Source organism: Peromyscus eremicus, chromosome 15 (genome assembly GCF_949786415.1).
Source record: "Peromyscus eremicus chromosome 15, PerEre_H2_v1, whole genome shotgun sequence".
Classification (NCBI taxonomy): Eukaryota; Metazoa; Chordata; class Mammalia; order Rodentia; family Cricetidae; genus Peromyscus; species Peromyscus eremicus.
Genome location: NC_081431.1, coordinates 38,879,178 through 38,901,741, shown reverse-complemented (window position 1 = coordinate 38,901,741; position 22,564 = coordinate 38,879,178). Strand labels below are relative to the sequence as shown.

Genomic DNA, 22,564 nt, shown 5'->3' with positions numbered 1-22,564 from the left:
AGTCAGGACAGGAACTCGGGGCAGGAACCTGGAGCCAGGAGTAGATGCAGGGGCCATGGAAGGGTGCTGCTGATTGGCTTGCTCAGCATGACTTGCTCAGCCTGCTTTCTTATAGAACCCAGGACCATCATCCCCAGGTTAGCACCACCCACAATGGGCTAGGCTCTCCCTCATCAATCACTAATTAAGAAAATTCCCTACAGGCTTGCCTACAGCCCAATTTTATGGAGGCATTTTCTTAATTGAGGTTCCCTACTCTAAGATTACTCCAGCTTGTGTCAAATTGACTTAAAAAAATAGCCAGCCTACACTTCAAGGAGAAAGTGTTTTCAACTGTATATATAATACTTTTTTCAAATAAAAAATGATCATATAGAAAAGGAAAACATCCATAATCCCATACTGATCTTTAACCACCAGGAATGGTATATGGGTGTATATATTCCATGTTCTCACACAGGGATTCAATATCCATAAGTATATACATATATTTGTCCTTTAAAAAACAAAATCATTCTATAAACTTGAAATTTTCAATCAACAATGTAGTATAAAAATGCTTTCAGGTGCTGGGCAGTGGTGGCATGCCTTTAACCCCAGCACTTGGGAGGCAGAGGCAGGTAGATCTCTGTGAGTTCAAGGCCAGCCTGGTCTATAAAGTGAGTTCCAGGACAGCCTAGGCTGTTAAACAGAGAAACCCTGTCTCAAAAAACAAAACAAAACCAAAAATAGTTTTTGGTTAAAATAGTCAAATTGTCGTTAATATTGTATTGCATTCCATTGGAATAATAGGTCAGATTTAATCAATTTCCCATTTGGGGCTTTATTTTAATCTTATTTTGATACTATAAATATGCATCATATAATAAATCTTAGTAAATATCCCCAATTTGTTTCTGAGGTTGAATTCTAGAAATAGAATCACTGGATCAAAGGTTACATATATTAAAACTTCTAAAATGTTTTACCAGTTGTACCACATTGTGAATTACTATATATGTTTCCCAAAGGTTCAGTTTGTCCCTGGCAGTGAGTGAGACACCCCAGAGACAGCCTGTATTTCTTGAGGATGGCCCCACAGCACCTCCATCGCGAATGGTTTTCCAGAACTTTGTCACATCCTTCAAGTGGTGGTGATCTTTGACCCTTGACCCTTTGCAGGGCATGGTTTTTGCATCCAGGGTTAGTTACCAGAGCTGCCTCAGCCAGCAGAGCAGCAACAGTAGTGCTGTGTTTACCCTCTAGGCCAAGCCCTGCACTAAGTCAACTCTAATTTGGCTTCATTTAGAACCACACTTCACACTTGTGTGCGTGTGTATTCCTCCAGGCTTCTTCTAGACCAACATTAACAGATATAAATGAACAGATATAGATATAAACAAGTTTGCATGTTTATCAAGACCTGTTCTTAGACATTTCCAGGTGAATACAGCTTCCATTCCGAGCACACAGAGGAGGAAGAAGACATGGAGATCGAGCCTCACTTCAGGAGGAAGCACAGGGACATCTGCTCTTTCACTAGCCTCCGGAAGAGTAAGATGGATGGCTGTGGCTGTGTGATCGACAGCCGGGCCCCCACCTACATGACGGGACACTAGTAGATGTGAAATGTGCATAACGCACAGCCTGCCTCACGGCCACTACCAGCCCTTCTACAACATGCTGGTGGGGGGTTCTTGTAGATACACAGTCCAAGAAAACTTAGAGACTGAGATGCAACGTAGAGCCTCAAGGAATCTTACTTAGACGTGCGACGCCATTTCTGAGAGTTCATAGGCGCACACTCCATCCTAGATCAGACCTGGAGAATTAGTATCTGAGGACCTGGAGTATATGTTTGGGATGGTATAGAATCTTTACAGAGCAAAGGATATAGCCAAGAAGCATCTTCCAGGGGACATTGCTTCGCTTCGGCTGCTGCTGCTGCCTCTCAAGGGGACGGGATTCTGGAAGATGCTTGTATGTCCTCCTGGACTCGGCACCAGGACAGACACTTCACCAGCAGCCACGTGTTTAGGTCACATGCATTCTCGAGGTGTACACAGTCTGCTCCCTGATACTCTAGTGGATACACTTGTGAGGTACTTTGTCCAGTGACACGGCTTGTCTGCTTGCCTGTGACATTGGTTGGTGACATTGTCTTCATGAGGTCTCACAGCTGACACTTCCCATGCCTACCGCTGTCTGCATTTGCCCCAGTTTCACATCTGGGATACATGGGGTTCCACATCTGCAGTAGTTTCTTGGTGGTTTCTCTCTGGAATGTCGATACTCCTGAGTGAGGGTTGCTGACCCTGAGTTCAGTGGCCTGGCAGTGTGGAGAGATGGACAGGTTAATGCAAAGTAAAATCTGTAACGAGTCTTTCTCTGTCCTGCCAGCCAGCTCCCAAATAATGACATGGAGACTTATTACTAATTATGAAAGCTTGGCCTTGGCTTAGGGTTGTTCCACTAGCTCTTACAACTTAAATTAACCCATTTATATTAATTTACGTTCTGTCACATACTGCCCATCCTGCATCTTCTGTGTCTCCTGACATCTAGTTTCATCTACTTCCTCCCTCTCTGGAAATCCCACCTATACCTCCTGCCTAGCTATTGACCATTGAGCTTTTTATTACACCAATCACAGCAAATACATCTTCACAGAGTGTACAAAGATCCCACAGCAAAAATCATTAGAATTTATGATTTTTTTGCTAACACATGAAAAACAAATTTAAATTGGCAAAGTAGCATAATATTCCTCCCTGTATTCCACTTGAATTTATGCACATTCCTACCAGTCATGAGCTTTTTAAAAAAGTTAATTTCTGCACACACACACACACCACAGCATGCACATGGGGGTCAGAGGACAACATTTTTGAGATGGCTCTTACCTTCCATCTTGTTGAGGCAAGTCTTTCTGACACTGCAGTGTACTCCTGGCTAGCTGGCCCACAGGCTTCTGGCACATTCTCCAGTCTCTCTTTCCTATCTTGTTATAGGAATGCTGATGGGATGACAGGTACATGCTATTGCGTCTTTTTTAAAAAACTGTTCTAGGCACCAGGCTTGCATGGCTTCCATGGCAAGTACTTCTACCTGCTGAGCTGATACCCAGCCTGTGCTTTCTGTTTTATCACACAGATTCTCTGAGTAAATGCCTGACGAACACCTGTATGAGTGAATTGTCCCATGTCATCAATTGCTCCTTTTTTTTTTTTTTTTTTCCAGAGCTGAGGAACGAACCCAGGGCCTTGCACTTGCTAGGCAAGTGCTCTACCACTGAGTTAAATCCTCAACCCCCAATTGTTCCTTTCTTTAAAAGTGACTTTTTTTTTTGTAGCAAGCTCTACAGATGATGTTGAAATATTTGTTCTTAAAAATCATACCTTCTGGTGTCCAAAGACTGAAAAAAAAAAGCAGGTTTTGGTTTTTTAATCAAGGAAATAATAAACTCTAAGAAAAGATTTTTGGGGCTGGAGAGATGGCTCAATGGTTAAGAGCACTGACTGCTCTTCCAGAGGTCCTGAGTTCAATTCCCAGCAACCACATGGTGGCTCACAACCATCTGTAATGAGATCTGGTGCCCTCTTCTGGCTTGCAAGGACACATGCAGGCAGAATACTGTATATATAATAAATCTTAAAAAAAAAAGATTTTTGAAAGACAGAAAAAGAGGGAAAGTAGAAAAAGAATTTCATGCCCTGTAGTCTTCAACTTTTGGGGAAAGAGGTACACATGCTTTGGGCTTTAAGACACCAGTCTGAGGGCTCCTGGATGAATTCTGATCTCAGATCTCCTTGGTTCTAACACCCCCTGGCTCCTCTTGATGCTTTGGTAACTGAGTGTGAAGGGAGGATATTGTGGTTTAATCTTTTTTGTACACTGTAAAGATGTCTCTGCCTAAGGAGCCTTCTGGTTGGTTTAATAAAGAGCTGAATGGCCAATAGCTGGGCAGGAGAGAATAGGCGGGACTTCCGGGGAGAGAGGAACTGGAGAAGAATCTGAAGCCCATGGGATTTGCCAGTGAGACATGGAGGGAGTCAGATGTACAGAATGGAGGAGAGGTAAAGCCATGTGGCGGCACATAGATTAATACAAACAGGTTAATTTAAGTTATAAGAGCTAGTTGGGAACAAGCCTAAGCTAAGGCTTATAATAATTATAATAATAAGCCTCTGGGTCATAATTTGGGGGCTGGTGGTCCAAAGAAAGTCCAACTACAGATGGAGCCTATAGTAGCTCTGATATTCCTAAGACTTCCTGCACTGGTCACCTCTGGTTCTCAGGTGAGCTATCCTGCAGTCACCCTGTAGAACTGACTTCTAACTCTGGTGCTGGGCCTGTCGCTTCTGCTGGGCATTTAAAGACAGTTGCTCTAGTGAATAAAGCGTTAGGAAATCTGCTGATGTGTGCAGCAGCCTCAGACTGCTTTCAACAACTGCTCCTTTATTTCCCTTGCCAACCCTACAATGACCAAGGAGGCCACTTAGTGACAAAGGGATGCAATTAGGCAGTCTCTAGGAAGAGATGGCGAGGTGGCTGGCCGGCTCTTCCAGAAGAACTAGCTGTTGTCCGGTGTCTTTTCCTCCTAGTCAATTGCAGAGTCAGGATTGGGCTTGAATTTGCAAACGTGACCATGCATGGTATGGACCTGAGGTCACAGGGGTTTTACACTATTCATTTAAAGGTAAAAATTATTGACTACAGAGTTCACACTCATGCGATGTATTACTGAAGAACCACGGAGCACGTGGAGCACCATTGTTTCCTGCTTTAAATCAAAGATCTTTTAGAGTCACATCAAAGGCAAGAAAGATGGTTTTCCTTCCACTTGAGAGATGGCTCAGCGAGAGAAGGTGTGGTACCAAAGCCTGACCCACATGGTGGAGGTAAAGATGCCAGAGTGTCTTCCTCAATCATTCTCCACCTTATTTTCATTTTGAGACAGCCTCTCACTGAACCTTGAGCTTACAGGTTCAGCTAGACTAGCAGGGCAATGAGCTCAGAGGACCCATCGGTCTCCGTTTCTCTGTGATTGCAGATGATGCTGGGTCTGGCTTCCTCTGTGGGCTCCGGAGCTCAGAACTCAGGTCATCAAACTTGCACTGCAAACACTTTCTGACTCAGCCCTCTCCCCAGTCCCAATATGCACAATTTTTTTTAGACAGTTTCTCTGTAGTTTTGGTGCCTGTCCTGGATCTCGCTCTGTAGACCAGGCTGGCCTCAAACTCAGAGATCTGCCTGCCTCTGCCTTCCGAGTGCTGGGATTAAAAGTGTGCACCACCATTGCCTGGCATTGTACAATTTTTTAAATGGGTTTGAGGTTTGTAGTTGTTTTGGCTTTCAAAAAAAGAGTTACTTTTGTTTTTAATTATGTCTATTCCTGTGTCTGTGTGGGGGTATGGGCATGTGAGTACAGATGCCTGAGAGTTTGTGAGTTCTGGGAACTGAACTCTAGCCTTCAAGAGTGGTACAAGCTCTTAACACTGAGCCACCTCTGCAGCCTCTTTGGCTTTTTGAGCCAGGGTTTTAGTCTGACCTTGAGTGTTACCCTCCAACCTCTGGCCTCTTGTATGCTACAATTATAGGTATAAGCCCCACATCTGGCTTTGTTTTTATTTATCAGTTAAGCATAATTTAAAAATCTAGCCGGGCGGTGGTGGCGCACACCTTTAATCCCAGCACTCGGGAGGCAGAGCCAGGCGGATCTCTGTGAGTTCGAGGCCAGACTGGTCTACAAAGTGAGTTCCAGGAAAGGAGCAAAACTACACAGAGAAACCCTGTCTCAAAAAACAAAACAAAACGAAAAAACAAAAAAAAAAACTAAAACAGTAAAATCTACAATTGTATTTTCTTTTTCCTTTTTTTTATTTTATCATTAGATTAGGATGTATTTTAACCTGGGCAGTGGTGGCGTACACCTTTAATCCCAGCACTCAAGAGGCAGAGGCAGGCAGATCTCTGTTCTTTGAGTTTGATGTTTGGTGTGAAAGCAGTATCTTAGCTGAATTTTCCAAGTCATGTTCTTAGCACCATTGATTGAACAATCCTTCCCTCCTCAAGGCAGAACTCTGTGGCCATGAGAAACTTGGAGGTAGCTGGGAGCTTGATGGAGATATTGTAAGCAGATTCAAGCTGGATTAGTGTTCCATCTCTCCCAAGCCTGAGGTATGCTTCTGTGGTGGATGAAGGCTTCTTGACAGACTCCAGGAAGGGGCTAATCATCCCACAGTAGTGACATGGTGGACTAGGAAGGCTAGCAGGTAGCACCCAAGGCCAGTTCTTCTCCAGAAAAGCCTGGCAGCCCTAGGGAAAAGTCCATTGCTCTCTGCAGAGGTGAGCAGCAAAGCACCCGGATGTCACAGGCTGGAGGTGAGTTTCTCCGGATGAGCTTCACAGACGTTTGAGTCTTGCTCAAACTCCCTCCTAAGCCCTGAGGTCTGCCAGGGCCTTGTGGTTTGGAAGCCCTTCTGTCTGTGACCCATGACTGGTACTTCACGGTTTAGGACAAGGGCCAGTGAAGGTGACCCAAAAGCCTGGGCCCCCTCCCTGCAACCGTCAGCCAGCCCACTTACCGGAGTGTGTTCTTCCAGAGAGGCCGAGCAAAGTGGAAATCTTACCTTCTGCTTCTGCAGCAGCCTTCCATCAGCGGCATTTGGCAGTGTGATGTGAGGTATGAACCAGGGTCAGGATGCCTGTGGAGATCCTGCCTGGTGTTGATATGGGAGTTCCCCTTTCCCAGCTGCCCTGCAGTTCCATCAGCCAGGACAGCTTTAGGAGGGTGCTGGAGCCAGGCTATGAAGTGTCCCCCCACAGTCTCATGTATGTGCGTATTTGGTTCCCAGCTGATGGTGCTGGAGTGTAAGGCCTGGTTGACAGACATGGATCACTAAGGCTTTCCTTTAAGGGTTCGACCCCTTCCCATCCTACAGCTCTGACATGTTCCTCAGCCCTCCCACCTGGATGGACTGAAGCTGAATCAAACATTTCCCCTTGTTTCTGTCATATTGTTGAGAAAGGCAGCCAGTATAGAGGGCCAAAGGACAGGGACAGCCTCTCACATCTGCCTGCCTTGGGCTGGTGGTGAATAAACCACTAGAGGCCCAGGAAGACCTTGGGGAGGGCCTGCAAGCAAAGCCCAAGGCCTCGTATTTGTGATGAGGAGGCAGAGCCTAGAAGTAGATGATCTACTGAAGGTCATGCCCGCCCAGCTGCCGAGGGAGCCTTCCACACCTTTTGACAAGAATCCCTTTCCTACTGAGCACACTATGGGCCTGAGACAGGGCACATCTACCTCTGTGTACCGAACCCTTTCCTGGAGGGTGTTCCCATACTGCCAACATCACATGACACACCTCAGAAATGATCACGTGGGTCTTCTGGGGCTTGGAGAAGCCTGCTGAGTTTCCCTCCTGTGGAGCACGTTGATGACTAGTCTCTGCTGCCACCTCAGTCTAACACCAAGGACCAAGGCGGTCCTCTTTTGTGCCCTGACCCAGCCTAACCCAGCACAGGAAATCCTGACATAATGATAATATTAATACAGTGGTTTTTGTCTTTTGTTTTATAGCAACAATTTTTCTTTGTTGGACTGGGTTATGTGCTTTCTCTTCTGACTGTACATTTTCATATTTTCTTATTATTTATTTTATTTATTTGGTATGTGCATTGGTGTTTGGCCTGTGTGAGAGAGTCAGATCCACTGGAACTGGAGTTACAGACAGTTGGGATCTGCTATGTGGGTGGTAGGAAGTGAACCCGGGTTCTTTGGAAGAATAGCCAATGCTTTTAACCACTGAGCTCTCTCTCCAGCCCCACATTTTCATATTTTCTTATTTTCTCTGTTGGTACTTCATCCTTCAAAGCCCAGCCTGGCTGTCACTTTAAGGAAACCCTGAACTCCTAACACATGATGTGCCGGACAGGTGGAGTCCTCTGTCCCATCCAGCAAAAGGAGTCTTTGCTCTGCAGGGCTCTGCTTAGCAGCCTCTTCTGCCAGAGAGCATCCCAGAAAAGTCTAAAAAAGCCCCAGTCCCAGGATGGCTGCATGAACAGGGCAGGGGACCAGCTGGAGGGCAGGCTGCCTTATCCAAGCCATGGACATGAGCCCTAGGGAAATCAAGGTAAAAGGCAGGGGGGCAGGAGGCCCACCCTCCCTATCAATCAGAAGGCCCAGGATAGGGCCAAGGGGCTATGGAAGGAAACCCATACCACCAAGGATCTCAAACAGGGACCTGCCTCTATCTACTCTTAGTCCTGTGGCTGAACATCGTGGAACAGCCCGAAACAGTATTTCCAGCAGAGCCCAATCCTAGATAGCCAGGTTTGATTTGGGGAAGTGTGCTTATGGGAGGGCTAGGATTTGTTGACAGAAATCTTTCCTTGACATTTTATGAGCAGCCAGGGACCTCTGTGGTCTTGGACTGGTAGGGCACTTCCTCGGACACTGGCCCCTGGAGCCTCTTTCCAAAACCCTCCTTGATCATGTGCTGGCCAGTCAGCCTCTCCCACCCTCAAGCAGGGTCCAGCAGGGAAGGCCTAGGAGGATGTGGGGTGGGGCTCAGACACAGAGAGGGAAGCCACCCTCAGAGCCAGGCTGCTAAAGAGGTCAAATGCCCTGCCAGCTGCCCCTCCCCCACCCCAGCTGCCCCAGCACAGGAGGTGTCCTTGGTATTCCACCTGCTGCACCCAATGCTGAGGCCATCTGAGCTGAGTGAAGATGTCAGAGAAAACCCCAAATCGGATTGAGGCTTCTGCTCCCCCCTAATGAGGTTCATTATCAGCTGCTCTGATCCCTGTAAAACCCAGAAGGCTGGATTAGGGACAAAGTCTAATCCAGGCTGACTCCTCCTGGCTGAGCAGCCAACCCGGGCTGGCTGGACAAACCAACCCGTCAGTCCTGGAGGAAGAGCTCCTCTGACACCCAGGCAGGTCTCAGGGAGGGTAGAGAGCAGGAAGTGGCAGAGCATCCCCAAGGCCTGGGGCACGAGAGTGCTCTGTGAGGAGTGAGGTGAGAGGCTGCTCCTGGACCGCTCTGCTGCTGGATCTCAGGTGAGGCCGGACGCTAGGCATTCGGTAGAGACCTGGACAGGAGGTCTCCAAGGAACAAGTCAAACACTATGTGTGACTTAACAAAAATAATTTTATTCGCCCCTCCCAAGCAGTAGTGGGAGAGTGGGAAGGAAGCATGTGTCCCAGCCTCTTTCCACCTCTGCCTGCCCGCAGTGGAACCCAAAGAGGAAACCCTCCTCCACTGCTCTCAACCCAGCACCTTCCACGTCCAACAGTCAGCATTGATTAAAGAGAACAAAATAAAAGACGAGAGCCCCAGCTCAGAGAGGAGAAGTCTGCCCTCTCACAGCTAGCACAGGACTACCTGGACCCAGCGCCACCCACCCCTTTACCCCTGCCACCAAGTAAGCACCACAGCCCACAGCCCAGCCACTGTCACCCACCCAGCCTGCCAAACCCCACCGACCTCAAACTACACCCTTGCAGCAGAAACTCTAGTTTGAACCTGGAAGACCAGGATCACCTCCTGAGGCTTCCAGACCCACTCCTGTAGCCAAAGCCCACTCGGGTCTGAGGTGCCGAAGCTGGGTAGGGCAGGAGTGATGCTTTTTCTTCACGTTGAGAGGGAGGGAAGGAGACAGAACCTCAGAATGCACTGAGGAGGTCCACTCCAGCCCACCCAGCCCAGGATACTCTCTTCTGGATGGAAACTCTGGACTTGTCTGCCTCAATTTAAGGCCAAGACCAAGCAGGAGACATTGAGACTTCAGCGGGAATGGGGAGGACTTCACATAAGCTGAAAAACAGGAATTTGGTGCTGAAGCCAGGGCCGAGCCTCCCGGAACCCCCCACCCCCACCCCTGCCGTAGGCTGCCCCTGCCCCGTGCTGGTCAGATGACACTGGGACCCTGTCTGTCTTGTCTATGGACTCCTTCACAGCAGACTCCAGGGGCTCACTGCAACAGCTAGCTTTCTTGGACTTGCTACTCTAAGGGAGAAAAGGGAAGAAGGGGCAGAGGGGAAGCGAGGGGGTCAGGGGGCCAAAAAAGCTCTATGGATGGCAGCTCCATCTCCTGTCCTCTTCCTGGACAGTTCAGGCTACGGGGTGACTAGCGTGGCCCTTCAGGGTCCTCATCCTGGCCCGGAAGTAGGTGTACATGGCTAGTAAGCCCATGAAGGACACAGAGTAGAGCCCCACACAGAGGCTAATGTCCAGGTGGGAAAAACCCCCTCCCAGAACCTGTAGCCACGGGCCTTGGCCCTGTACAGCTCGGGCCTTTGGCTCCCCTTCAGGTATGCTGGCTAGCTGCTTGGGGCTGCGGCCCCCTCGCCTTAGCTCTAAAGAGCCTTGGAGGTGGTTCACCTCAGGCAGCAATAAGGCCTCAGTGTGTCTCTTGCTCAAGTGATGCTGGCCCTGGGCATGCTCCTGTGTATCCCTCTGAAGCTCTTCCATGTGCTCAGGAGGGCCCTGCCCTGGTGGAGCTCCACTCATTCTGAGGCCTGTGTATAGTTCCTGGGGGCCACTTGCTTCAGGCTTCTCAGCTGGAACATCTAGGGCAGTTAGCTCCAGGGGACTTTGTAGAAGCAGCCTGCTCATGGCCCAGCACTGAATTTCTGGTCTCCAGTTCTAATGCATCCATTACCAGCTTTGGGGTAGTTTCCGGATTCTGGGGACCCCTCTGGGTTGTTAGTCCAGCTGCAGGAGAGTCCATGATGATGTTTCCTGGGGAGAAGTGAGCCTTGAGAAAGTTGAAGGTGGCATCTACATCCCACACAGGCTGCTGTCCGCTGAGTTCATTATGGCAGGCAAAACACATGTCACGGGGTGGCCACTGCACTTTGGGGAAGAGGGGGTCCTCACTCGGAGCACCTGGGGAGAGAAGCACATACAGTGTTTGGTTGTATCTGGTCTGCGTAGGAGCTAGGTTTCCTGTGTTCAGAACACCAGCTTTTTCATCGACAAAAAGGCTCCCCAAGCCTTTAAAAGGATGGAAGATAAAATACAGATACAAAACAAAAAATCAGCATGTGGCCAGGCCTGGTGGTGCAGGTCTGTAATCCCGCCCACTTCGGGATGAGGTAGGAGGAGGACAATCAGGGCCAGCCTGGCCTCTGCCTCAAAAAAAGGGCAGAGGAGACTTTGGGGACATAGCTCAGTGAGCTAGGCCCTAGGTTCAATCGCCAGCACCACCCCAAACAACCCCTGGCCCAATCTGCACAGTTCTGGCCCACAGCGTGGCACAGCCACTGCAGCGTTTGGTGGCAGAGCTGAGGCAAGGGTAGGGAAGGGGCGGGCGGGCCTGCCAGCAGTGAAGGCAGGCCCTTGTCATCTTTTCAAAGTCACCAGGAGGCCCCTGGAGGGAACCAGGTGTGGCACCACCTGCTCCATCGCTCCCGCCCTGGGAGGTCCTTCTTGCTCTTCAGACATGTAGTATCCAGTCTCCAGAAGTCTTCCCTCCCAGGCTCTGTGTGCGGACCCACTGTGCTCCCATGTGCAGGGGGAGCACACTGGAAATAAGGGGAACTAGCAAGACAGGCTCCCTGTCTCTCTCCAGCCCACACTGATGAGAATGGAAAATCCCTGCTCCTCCTCCATTAGTCTGAGTGAGAGGCTAATAGCCAGGAAGCAGAGCAGGGGAGGCAGGGGAGATTCTAGCAGGCCAGAGAGGGGTCCTGGTTCAGCAGGGGAAGGAGCGCTGGCACTGATCACCGGGGTCACACAGTGTCCCAATCTGTTCCCTCTAGACACGGAGCTGACGGTACTGGACTGGTTAACAGGACTGGCAGATATGTGGAGGAAGCATAGGCTGTCGCTGAAGAGACCGTGAGAATGCCCCCAAATGCCACCGCCAGCCTTGGAAGTGGCCCTTCCTTACCCGAGAGGCGAGCGTTAACCCTGTTGTGGCTAGTCCAGAGCCAGAGAACTGCACTCTTGGGACTTGTCACCCGGTGCATAGAGGCAGCAGCCATCTGCTCAAAATGGTTAGCACAGTCTCGACAGCCGAAGAAGAACCGAACATAGTTCCGCATGGCTTGGAGGACCTCCTGGCCGTCAGCTGTAGGAAAAGGAGATACCACACAAAGGTCCTTGGCGTCGCCAGCCTCTGCTGTCTCCATCACGATCCCCACAGGCTGCTCTGTCCTCAACTCTGCTGTGGTCACCCTGCTCAAGGGCCTCACGTTCCAGCCTGTGTGAACAGGCCTAAGGTCCCCTTGCCTACTTTTCTCCTGCAGGGGTCACTCTAGAGGCGGTCCATTCCCTCCAAAGCTCCTGAGCTTCAGTGCCTCCTCTCAGGTCCCCATCATTACATTCTTCAGAGGGACATTCGGGCTTCATGTGACATGACTGGAGAGTGGGAAGGAACAGAGCACTCACTCTAGCTCCCACGACCCTCCTCTGCCTACCTGCTTCAGGTTTCCCATTGCTCTCCAGTGGGCCTTACCTCTCTGGGCCATTCTTAGAGGTCCATCCTGAGCTGGTCTGAATATCTTCTAATTTCTCTTCACGTCCCCTCAGTATTCTCACTCTGACCCGCACCCTCCCCCCCGCCCCCGTCATAGGCTGGCACAGCAAGTGTCCACGCTCACACTTTTTCTTTACCTGAAACCAGCCTCTCCTGAAGGTGGACCCACCCCAACACTTTCGCACCTTTTTTCTCTTCCATACTCCATATACCTCAGGGTTTGCTTCCTGTTGCTTCTAGATGTTCCCACCTCCAACCCTTCGAAGGCAGCCTCCTACCTCCATCCACCAGGACCTCACAGAGAGCGCTTACACACACACACACACACACACACACACAAACACACACACAGGCACGCAGCTTTAAAACACCAACGCCTGTACCACTGTGCCCTTTACCTCCTCGGCCTTCCAACTCCATTTCTTCTGCACCCACTCCAGGTATAACTGCCCCCCACACTCCAGCTGGCCTCGCCCCTCTGCCTCCCCCTTCTCAACGGCTCCATAACTGTATTCCTGCAAACATTTCCTTCCTTCCTTCCTTTCTGCCTCATCAGTTGCCCCCAATCCAGGATCACTCCCCTGGCTCCCCGCGGAGGACAGAATAAACGGACAGTCTGAGGCACAGCGAGGTGAGCAGGCCCTGGACTCACCTGGTTCTTGTGGGTAGTTTTCACTATACCGACTCGCCTGCACAGTCAGGAAGTGGAAGAGGACCCACAGGGAGCAGGGAAAGCCCCGGAAATGTGGCTCACTGCCCTGGCAGCCAACCCAGTTCACCTTCTCATCGAGAACCGAGTCCTAAGGAATACACGTGAACATGAGGGCACAGCAGAGAAGAGGAAGAGTCGGGAGCAGGCGACAAGAGAAGCTCCCAGGAGCACACGGCACATGGCAAAGGAGGGCCTCCTCTTGGTCTGTCCCCTCAATGGGGCACCTCTGCCATCTCTACCCACCAAAAGATAGCCGATCCGAGAACCCATGGCACAGACCAAGCTCTGTCTTTGGAAGAGCAGTGCTGCTATGATCACTGAGGTCCTGCAAGCCTTGACACCTTATAAATCCACATGGTTTGGGCATGTCTATCGGGTGTGGATTGCTTCTGCAGACAGCAGAAAGAATAGGTGCCCTGCTGTGGGCCATGACGAGGAAGCTGCTTGGAAGCAGGCAAGAGTTATGGTTAAGAACTCTGGTGTCGTAAATAAATGTGGTGGCTCATCCCTATAATCTTCACATTTGGGAAGCAGATGCAGGAAGATGTCTGTGAGTTTCAAGGCCAGTAGCCTTTGATACAGAGTAAGACCCTATCTTAAAAATAGGACTCCACTGCCTCAAGCCTTGTTTTTAGTCCCAATCACTTACAGGTACCATGGGCCCTTAGAGTAGAAAAGTTATGTAACTGCTCAAACTTGGTTTCTTCACCTACTAAATGGAAACTCTAAGGTCTGAGGATTCAATGAGACAGTCTATAGAACCCAATGAAGGGCAGCTCATTAGTGATAAATGGAATGACCTAATGCAAACTGCTGAATAACGTCGTCAGAGATCTCAGTCCCTCCAGTCCCAGAAATGTCAGGACACTGCTAAGTCTTTACTTGCCTTCCAGACTCACCTTCTTCCTGTCGTCCATAGCAGCTCTAAAGAAACTGTAGGGCATCTTCTTTCTCTGCTGCTTGTAAAGCCAGTCATTTAAGGAGTACAGGAAGTTCTGGACCGAAGGCCGGCCAGGGAAGTACTGCAGGTAGGAACAAGTGCAATTGGAGAGTAAAAAACAATTCTACAGTTTTACAGTCTTCTAAAGAGTAAGAGACTGTGTAGACGTGGGCCAATGCAGGTTTACTAGAATGTTCCAAAGCCAATAGGCACCAATGTAGATTCCTATAGTCTATTTTGGGCAGAGTGGAAGAGAGACTATGTCTCTGAGGCCCTGTGGGTCTCTCCTGTCAAGGCTCAGGCTCTAATGCTGACCTAACCACATGCAACCCCTCAAAGGACGGTCCAAGAGCATGCCACTCCCAGGACTGCTGTGAGCACTGGGCACAGGTCTTTATTTCAGGTGGTCCTCAGATGAGCAACTTACTGACGAGCTGGACTTAGGTGGGTAGGCGAGGGGTTAAACATGGGGTAATAGTGAACTGAAGCTGCATCCTGGCAGCTCTTTTCTGATGCTCAGAACCCCCCTTTTACAGCCCAACACCCTTGGGGCAGCAGTTGGGTTCCTCAGACACTGAGATCCCAGGGCACTTTCCCCCGGCCCACCTATGACCACCAACAAACCTGCTGAGAAATACGGGGTGGGGATGGGGGTGGGGGACAGCAGGGACATCTTGAGCCATCCTCAGTAGTGAGATGAAGGGAAGACAGACTCAAGGGCAGGGACTTTACAACGGCATCACAAGAGGGAGGAACCAGAGAGTCTTAAGTCCCCAATGCAGGACTCAGCGGGCTTCTGCCCACCTCCTTTGGAACACCCACTCCAAGCTGCCTGGACTGTGCTCTCTGCTTTTTGCTAAGTAAACTATTCTAGCTGTCGGTGTTTCTTGGCTCAGTTCTTTCTTTTGAAAAGACAAGAACCAAACTGAGGAGAAACCTTCATTGGTAATAGGCTGGCAAAAGACCTTTTGTTTTTGGCCCATAGGCCGCCAATGCGGACAGGCGAGCCCAGGGCTTAGGGCCAAGATCCAAATCTTGACGGTAACTCCCAAGGGCCTCCGAGGAACATGAAAAGCTACTTTGACAATAAGTCAACTCAAATCTGATTAGTATCAGCACTCTAAAACCACAGGGGCTCGGGGGAGGAGGGACTATGCGCATGTGTGCATATGTGTGCATGTACAAGTGGGGGTGGGGGACATAGGGGTGCAGCAGAGGAGCAGGGCAGATAAAACCACACAGAGCAAAGAGGTCGGTGGAGAAGACAATGAGCCTGAGAAATGTGACGAGAGGAGTGAAAAGAAAACCATCTGAGAGAAGAATCCTGGATACAAGATGGTACAGGAGAATCTGCTACCAGATCCAGTCCTCTGGGAAGATGTTAGACGTCCTTACCAAACCTCAGGCTGGCCATCCCCCAGAGAGAAAAATGGCTGGAAAGGCTTGTGCTTCCGGATGCTTCCTCCTGGCTAGCTCCTGGGAGCTCTGGGCCCACACACTGATTTACAGCTCAAAGTCAGCATTTCTCACTGACCTCCGCCTGCCATCCTGACTTGGCATCTTCCTTCCGCCTTCTAAGGCCATGCATCAGAAGGAAGGATGAATTAAAGGGCTCTGGACAGCAGAGCAGGGAAACCTTGGTGAGCACACGCCACCCAGTGGCCGGCCCTGACAGCTGCCCACACGTGACAAGGCAGGCTGACCGAAGAGCTCTTCATTCCAGGCTCTCCTGTCCCTGGAGTGCTCAGTTGTGAAAGGCAAGAGAGGGGGTTAGAGGAGACTTTCTCCTCAGACCAGGCGTTTCACTTCTCAGCTGTCATTTCACCTATAAAATGATGAACACTACCCACAGAATTTAAGAATGGAAAGTAAGCAAATACCCAGTTCACTGTACAGTCAGCCTGCCAGAGCTCAGGGAAGGGAGCACCTTGGACTATTATTCTTCAGGAAGGAAGCTTCCAGGGCAGTAAGGCAGAATGTGACAGGCATGCAGGCGAAGGTCAACAGGGCCTCTCCACCTGTGTCCCAGGTCACCCTACTCCCTCTGTGGCCATCCACACACCTGGCTTCCCTCAGTCCTCTGCATCAGTGCCATCATCCTGTGTTCTCCGAGAGAGAGCTGGCTTCAGGCCGAAGGGTCCCCTCCCCCCCACTCTTCTCCTGACCCACTGGAGTGTGCTGTTCAGGCCTCTATCTAACCTGGGTGTTTTCTGTGTCTCCTCTCATATGGGCCTCACACAGTGCAAACTAAATACCAAATTGCTTGTAGCTGTGAATAGATACAAGCTGCACAGGAGAAACTACTGCTTTGGGGACTCCTTTGGAGTAGGCTGACCTGGGCTGAGGAGTCCTTCTCATTGAGGTCTGCAGGAGTCGGGGAGCGCATAGGAGCTTTCCCTCACTGCAGTGGTAGAAAATCAGTACAGAGGATTGCTCTAGATTTGCTCCCTCTGAATGCTCAACAAGATGTCTGTCCCAGGCCTCAGGACTGTGGAGCGCAGGCTGTAGGCCTCAGAAACAAGATCTGTATCATGGGAATGGCTCTGCCTTGCCTGTGGCATTCCCCACAGGGTCTTCTGTGTACAGACACTCCGACCACCAAGCCGAGAGGGTGGGGATGGCAGCAGAGGAGGTGAGACAGGGAGAGAGCAGAGCTTCTCACAGACCTGGGAAGGGCGGGCTTGAATCAGCTGCCACTGAGGGAGGCTGAGTCAGCAAGCAGGCCCAGGGGACAGGCAGCCCTGACTCAGCAGCAAAGCAGGGCAGGCTGGCCGTGAATGGGAAGCCAGAGTGGGGAGGAAACAGAAAGGCAGCTTTGGATGGCAACGCCTCAGCTCAGGCCTTGGGTCTGGTCCTGCTGGCAATTGTAAGGCAAGTCACTTAAGCCCCTGGGCCCCTTAAATGGTAGGGATACCACTTTGCAAAGCGGGTAAGGAGACTAAATGCTTCACATCAGGTCCTTGAAAACCAGGAGTTTCACTCTGAGGAGCTGCCACCTTTCCGGGAAGCCAGGGAGCGCAGTTGAGGGTGAACACTAGGGATCTGGGTTTTACCGAGAAGAAAGACAGCAGTGTAAAAAGCGCGCTTCCTCACTCTGGTGGCCCACAGTCCCATCTCCCCAGTCACCATGGCAGGGAGTGAGAAGCCACGGTCTGGGGCTTCAGTGAGGTGGAGAACCCAGGCAAGCAGGCAGAGTAAGTCACTGGATGGCTGGGCATATTCCCAGGTATTGGGGTTTCTGGCCCCGTGTCTCTCCCCTCTTCCTACAGGGTGGGGTGGAGCTGGCACAGAATATGGCTGTGAGAGGAGGGTAGCAGTCTATGGGGGACCTGGACAGGTATGGGCCCAGGTGTCCAGTCAGATCTGAATTCCTCAAGGAAAGGACTAGTGTGGTGTACGGCTTCCAGACATGCATACTAATTACATATGGAACTACAGAGTCAAAGGAGGCTGGGGCTCTGCTCACCTTGGCCAATACGGCAATAAACTTTTTCAGGGCCGCCAGGCGATGTCCGTCCAGAACCGAGAACTTTCCCACTTCTACATGCAAGATGTAATGTAGTGAGGATTCCAGGTCAGCCATGTAGATCTTGGAGCTGAGGACCAACAGGAAGCAGAAAGAGAAGGCACATCAACCTCACAGCAAGCGCTCAAAGGAATGAAGTGGGGGGGGGGGGAGGCATTACTGATGTCACAGCAATGCATAGTGCTGGGCTCTGACAGCAGTTGGCTGAATGCCTTGGATGAATAACTTTTCCAGGTCTCAATCCCTCAGCTGTAGAACAGACATAGCACATTGCTCACAGGTAGGTTGCTAAGAAGATTGAAAACAGATGTAAACCAGCTCGGTGTAGGTAGATAAGGCCTTCTCTCCAGGTCTAGAGCTAGCCCCTTCTGTAACTCACTAACTAGGCTCATTCTGTTTTGAGCAAAGACCCTTAGGGACAGACAAACAGACTGACAGTGGATATACAAAGCTCTGGAAAAGCTAAGCTCTCTGGGAAAGGGAAAGGCCTAGAGTTTAAGCCTCCCACCAAGGCTAGGGGCTGGGACGGCAGAGATGGGAGAGGAAACACGTTCTCTGTTTCTTTCAGGGCTCATATGCATACAGTTTCTAGACCTGTCAGGCCTTAGACCTCTCCAGGCAGTTGTGCCATCCCATGTCCACCATGCTTCCATGGGGTCAGCTCAGGTACTGCCGGGAACACTGAATGCTGGTTACTTCTCCACCTCTGCCTTTGACACCTGGGTTCCGGCCTCAGCATGATGGTGAGCTAGTTTTATGAGCTCAGATGATTCCTATTTCCTGAGCTACTTCACTTGTAAAACTAAGCAATAGTTCTGCCTCTTGAAGGTATGGAGCCAACAAGGCCGGCTGCCAAGATGAGCAGTGACTACATACACTTCACTCTCAGGCAAAATCTCTACTGTGGTGTCCTCTGGCCTCAGTTTACCTCACCATTCTGACGCTCTGCTTCAACAAGTGACCTCACTGGTCTGGAGAGATAGCTTAGAGACTATCTCTAATAAGAGGCTGTACTGCTCTTCAGAGGATCTTAGTTCAGTTCCCAGGACCCACACCAGGCCATTTATAACCTCCTGAAACTCCAACTTCAAGGAATCTGATGATCTCTTCTGGCTATGACACACACATATGTATAAATAATAGAAATCAAATCTTAAAAAGTGGCCTTATGATACAGTGAGATGATGTAGGAAGGTAGCAAACCCAGAACTTGGCACAACTCTTAGTAACCTGAATAATCCGAATGATAAAAATGACCAATGACACCTTCGTGTGCGTGCATGCGTGTGTGGTGTACACACGTGTGCAGGTGTGGCTGCATGTGGAGAGCAGAGGCTGGCACTGGGATGGCTTCCTCAATTGCTTCTGCACTTTGTTTTTGGAGACAGGGTCCCTGCACTCAACTGGGAGCTCACCATTTCAGCTAGACTGGCTGGCTATGGAGCCCCATTTCTGCCTGACTGCACTCCTCAACGCTGGGGTTACAGGCGCACCACTACATCCAGCTTTCACAGGGTGCTTGTGATTTGAACTCAAGGCTCACCTCTGCCCAAGTACTTCACCCGCTGAGCCATCCCTGGGCACTCAGTGTCACCACTAAGTCTCTTTCCTGACTTGATCTACTGAAACTCCTTCCACTGTACTTCTTTCTACCCATCAGGTCTGCTATGCTAGGCTGTGAGACCCGTTCTGGACCTTTCCCCCAGTTCTCTGGGCATGCCCCACTTACAGGCTGTCTTTCTGAGCCAGCACCGAGCTGCCTGCTCAGACAGCCTTGCCAGGAGCCTCATATAACCAGCAGTTCTTTCACACTTAAAAATCTGCAAAGATAAGGACTACCTGAAAAGTAGCGCACTCCCTGATACCTGTGGCATTCAGAAGAAGGTTGGGTGACTTCCTAGAAGGGATGCTTTGAAGGGGACTGTAAAGTCTATGAGCAGTGACTGCTTGTGTGTAGAGCTTCATTCTGCTCTAAGCAAAAATCACTGAGGGGCAGAAAAACAGATGGGCAGTGCACACACACACACACACACACACACACACACACACACACACACACCCCTAAAAAAGCTGGCCCTCTGCGAGAGTGGAAAGCTAAGGACCCAGCTACTCACAAGGCTGGAGAACTGGGATAGCAGAAGGGCCTGGGGACAGCGTGGACAGCAGTCTGTCCCTTTCAGAGTTGATGTGCACACAGATGCCAGACCTCACACTCCACTAGACAGATCGGAACCCACAATCCTAGCACGTGTGGCCCTGAAGAAACAACTGCTCGGGACACAAGTTGGTGTGGACCCTCCCTAGTAATCCTCCACACTGACTCGACTTCCCACTGTCCTTCCCTCCCCCTTTCCTTTCTCGTTCTCACTCCTGCTTTCTCACTGCACAGTCAGACTGGCCTGGAATGCACAACCTGCTGCTGTGGCCGCCTAGGCACTGGCATTGCAAGTGTCCAGCGCCATGCCTGGCTTCTACTTGCTTTTAAGAAAAGTTAAGCTTATGCAATGTGGGCGACAGACAGCATTTCTTCAGTTATGAAGGATAACGTGCGATGCCATTTGGCAAACCCACATTTGGCCCTGAGGTCCTGTCAGAAGACAGGAGAGGCCACAGCAAGATTCCTGAGCATGGTCAGTAGTCATGCACCCCCAAAGGCCTACTGTGTAGCACGGTGTTACTCAACTGGGGATGTAGTTCAATGGTAGAGTTTCTACCTAGCATGTTCAAGTCCTGGGTTGAGTTCTAAAACCCAAGGCCAGCTGTGAAGGGACAGATGTAGGCTATCCCCATGACAGGAACAGGAATGAGTAAGGCCATGTTCGTGCAGGGGATGTGGCCATGATCAGAGAGGAGGAAGGAGCAGGGATGTATGTGAGAAGCTGGTGCCCTTACTGGTCTACAATATTCCACACTGTGGGTGCTATACTCTCAGTAGTGACTGGCGCCGCTGTGGTTGAGGAGGTCTCCCTGGTCGGTCCAGACAGTCCCCGGAGGTACGATGTGTAGAAAGACCTGGACTCCATCAGCCTGGGAAGAGGGAAAGGGAAGAGTAAGTAAAAAGGAAGACTCACAGAGCTGGCCAACATCAGGGGAGTCAACAGGGTGGCTCCTCCAACAGAGAGGCTGAGCAAGAACGAACTAAACTTACCCCCACCTCGTCTTTGGCCCCTTAGGCCTGACTTTAACCTGTCCAGTCACTGGACATGCTATAGAAACCCTCTTTTACACCAGTCGGATATGGAACCTCTGTCTGAAAAAGTAACTGGGCCTGAGTGACTCAACATGCCTCCTGTCTCCAGTCAAGGCCATGGTCTTTAGAGGCAGGTGGACTCCACTGGGAACAGCATCCATTCTGCCAGAGAGAACCGGGGATACACTTCGACAGGACAGCTTCTACCCAGTTTGTGCAAGTTCTGGGTTGGGACCCCAGCACCACAAAGACAAAAACTACCAATGACAGGAATGGCTGGGTTTGACTCTCTTCCCTACAGACGAAAAGATGACTGGTCTTGAGGCAGTCACCCTCCCATAAGCTTGTTCCAAGACAGCACAAGGTAACATTACTCTCCAAGGAAGTCAGAGTTTGATATGTAATTTTAAAAATAATATCAATAACAGAGAACCAGGTTTGTCCAAATCCTCCAGATTTCTTTCTCCTAACACAGGAGTCGTAAGGGCAGGAAATAGCTCCTCAAAAAGGTCTGGCCAAGATAAGCATCAGTGACAGGATGTCCCTTGGGGGCCAGCATCAGGAAGCATGGCTTCCCCGCTATGCCATCCGGGCTCACTATCTATCAATGAGCAGATGGTTCAGGAGCAGCATCGTCATAAACAATTTTCTCCTCCACCAACTCCACGTGAGGAAACAATGCCTCTTCTCGCCTCTAGGACTGGCACTTCTGGGCCTGCCCAGGATCTAGCCTAACATTCCCCTTATGAACATACTTCTTGACTCTGAGAGGCCTGCCTCAGGGGCACTGGTGACCTAGGCTAGGGCAAGGGCAAGAAGCTGCCTAGCTCAGCTTCAGTGTAGGGTGGTACTAATGGCCCCAAGAAGCAGATTTCTGGGTAGCGAGGGTAGCCTTGAGCTCCTTGGCCCCCCGGATTTCTGCCTGCAAGGCCAGGCTGACATCAATCATCTGCCTGCAGAGGGCACCAAGGCACCATCTGGTGCCATTTAACAGGCCATTCAGCAGCAGGAGGCTGACACAGCAGCTGAGGCTGGCTTGATTGTTTTCTCCTGACATTTTGGAATGGGCTATTGTCTGGCTCCTAATGGACTTTTCTGCAATTAGAAAAGGAAAGGGAGGGAAGGTCCAGCATGTCTGAGTCCTTGCCAGGCCTGCACCCTGTCAGTGCACTCCTCTGTGGACAGAGGGGATGGGGGCCATGGCCAGGGTGTGCTGTGGATGGCTTAGAAGCATTCAGGGCTGAGGCAGGAACCCTGAGCTGCAAGGGTGGAGGTCTTGTCTCACACCAAGGATCAGACATCTGCTTCTCCTGCTTGGCTGTTCTTCCTAGCGCTCTCTCTAGGCAGGAAGAATGAATAGACATGGAGGAGACGGGGACATCACACTCACACAGGCACTCGGGAGGCAGAGCCATTCCGAAAGAGCAGGTAGCATGATGGGAAATCAGTGACACCAAACTTGTTCACCACGTCTTTCTCGGTATTCAAGACCCTGCGCACCGGTATATGGCGCTGGGACAGGTCCAGAGCTACCTGCAGAGACAGCAGGATGTGAGGGGCTTACCCAGTGGGGAGAGAGAGCCTGAGTAAATGGCCTGCTGCTTGGTAGGGACTAGGCAACAGCTCTATTCTATCTAGACTTGAAACCTTGCAGAGCGGACCACCGTGATAAAGCTCATACAGCCCTCAGGTTATAACTACCAAATACCACCCAAGATGAGGGCCTTGG

The 22,564-nt window shown here is 50.5% G+C and overlaps 1 protein-coding gene across 1 annotated transcript in view; it reads right to left on the bottom strand.

The window, feature by feature from the left end:
* Window positions 1–9,115: 9,115 nt before the first annotated feature.
* Qsox1 (quiescin sulfhydryl oxidase 1) overlaps window positions 9,116–22,564 on the bottom strand; it is a 36,417-nt gene continuing 22,968 nt past the window's right edge. Inside the window, exons 6-13 of the mRNA XM_059280165.1 lie at window positions 22,226–22,368; window positions 20,538–20,672; window positions 17,586–17,715; window positions 14,079–14,201; window positions 13,120–13,267; window positions 11,880–12,059; window positions 10,647–10,873; window positions 9,116–9,799 (exon numbers count right to left, since the gene is read on the bottom strand). Coding sequence (XP_059136148.1) covers window positions 9,791–9,799; window positions 10,647–10,873; window positions 11,880–12,059; window positions 13,120–13,267; window positions 14,079–14,201; window positions 17,586–17,715; window positions 20,538–20,672; window positions 22,226–22,368 — 1,095 coding nt within the window. The 3' untranslated portion in view covers window positions 9,116–9,790. The remainder of the gene's footprint in view (window positions 9,800–10,646; window positions 10,874–11,879; window positions 12,060–13,119; window positions 13,268–14,078; window positions 14,202–17,585; window positions 17,716–20,537; window positions 20,673–22,225; window positions 22,369–22,564) is intronic.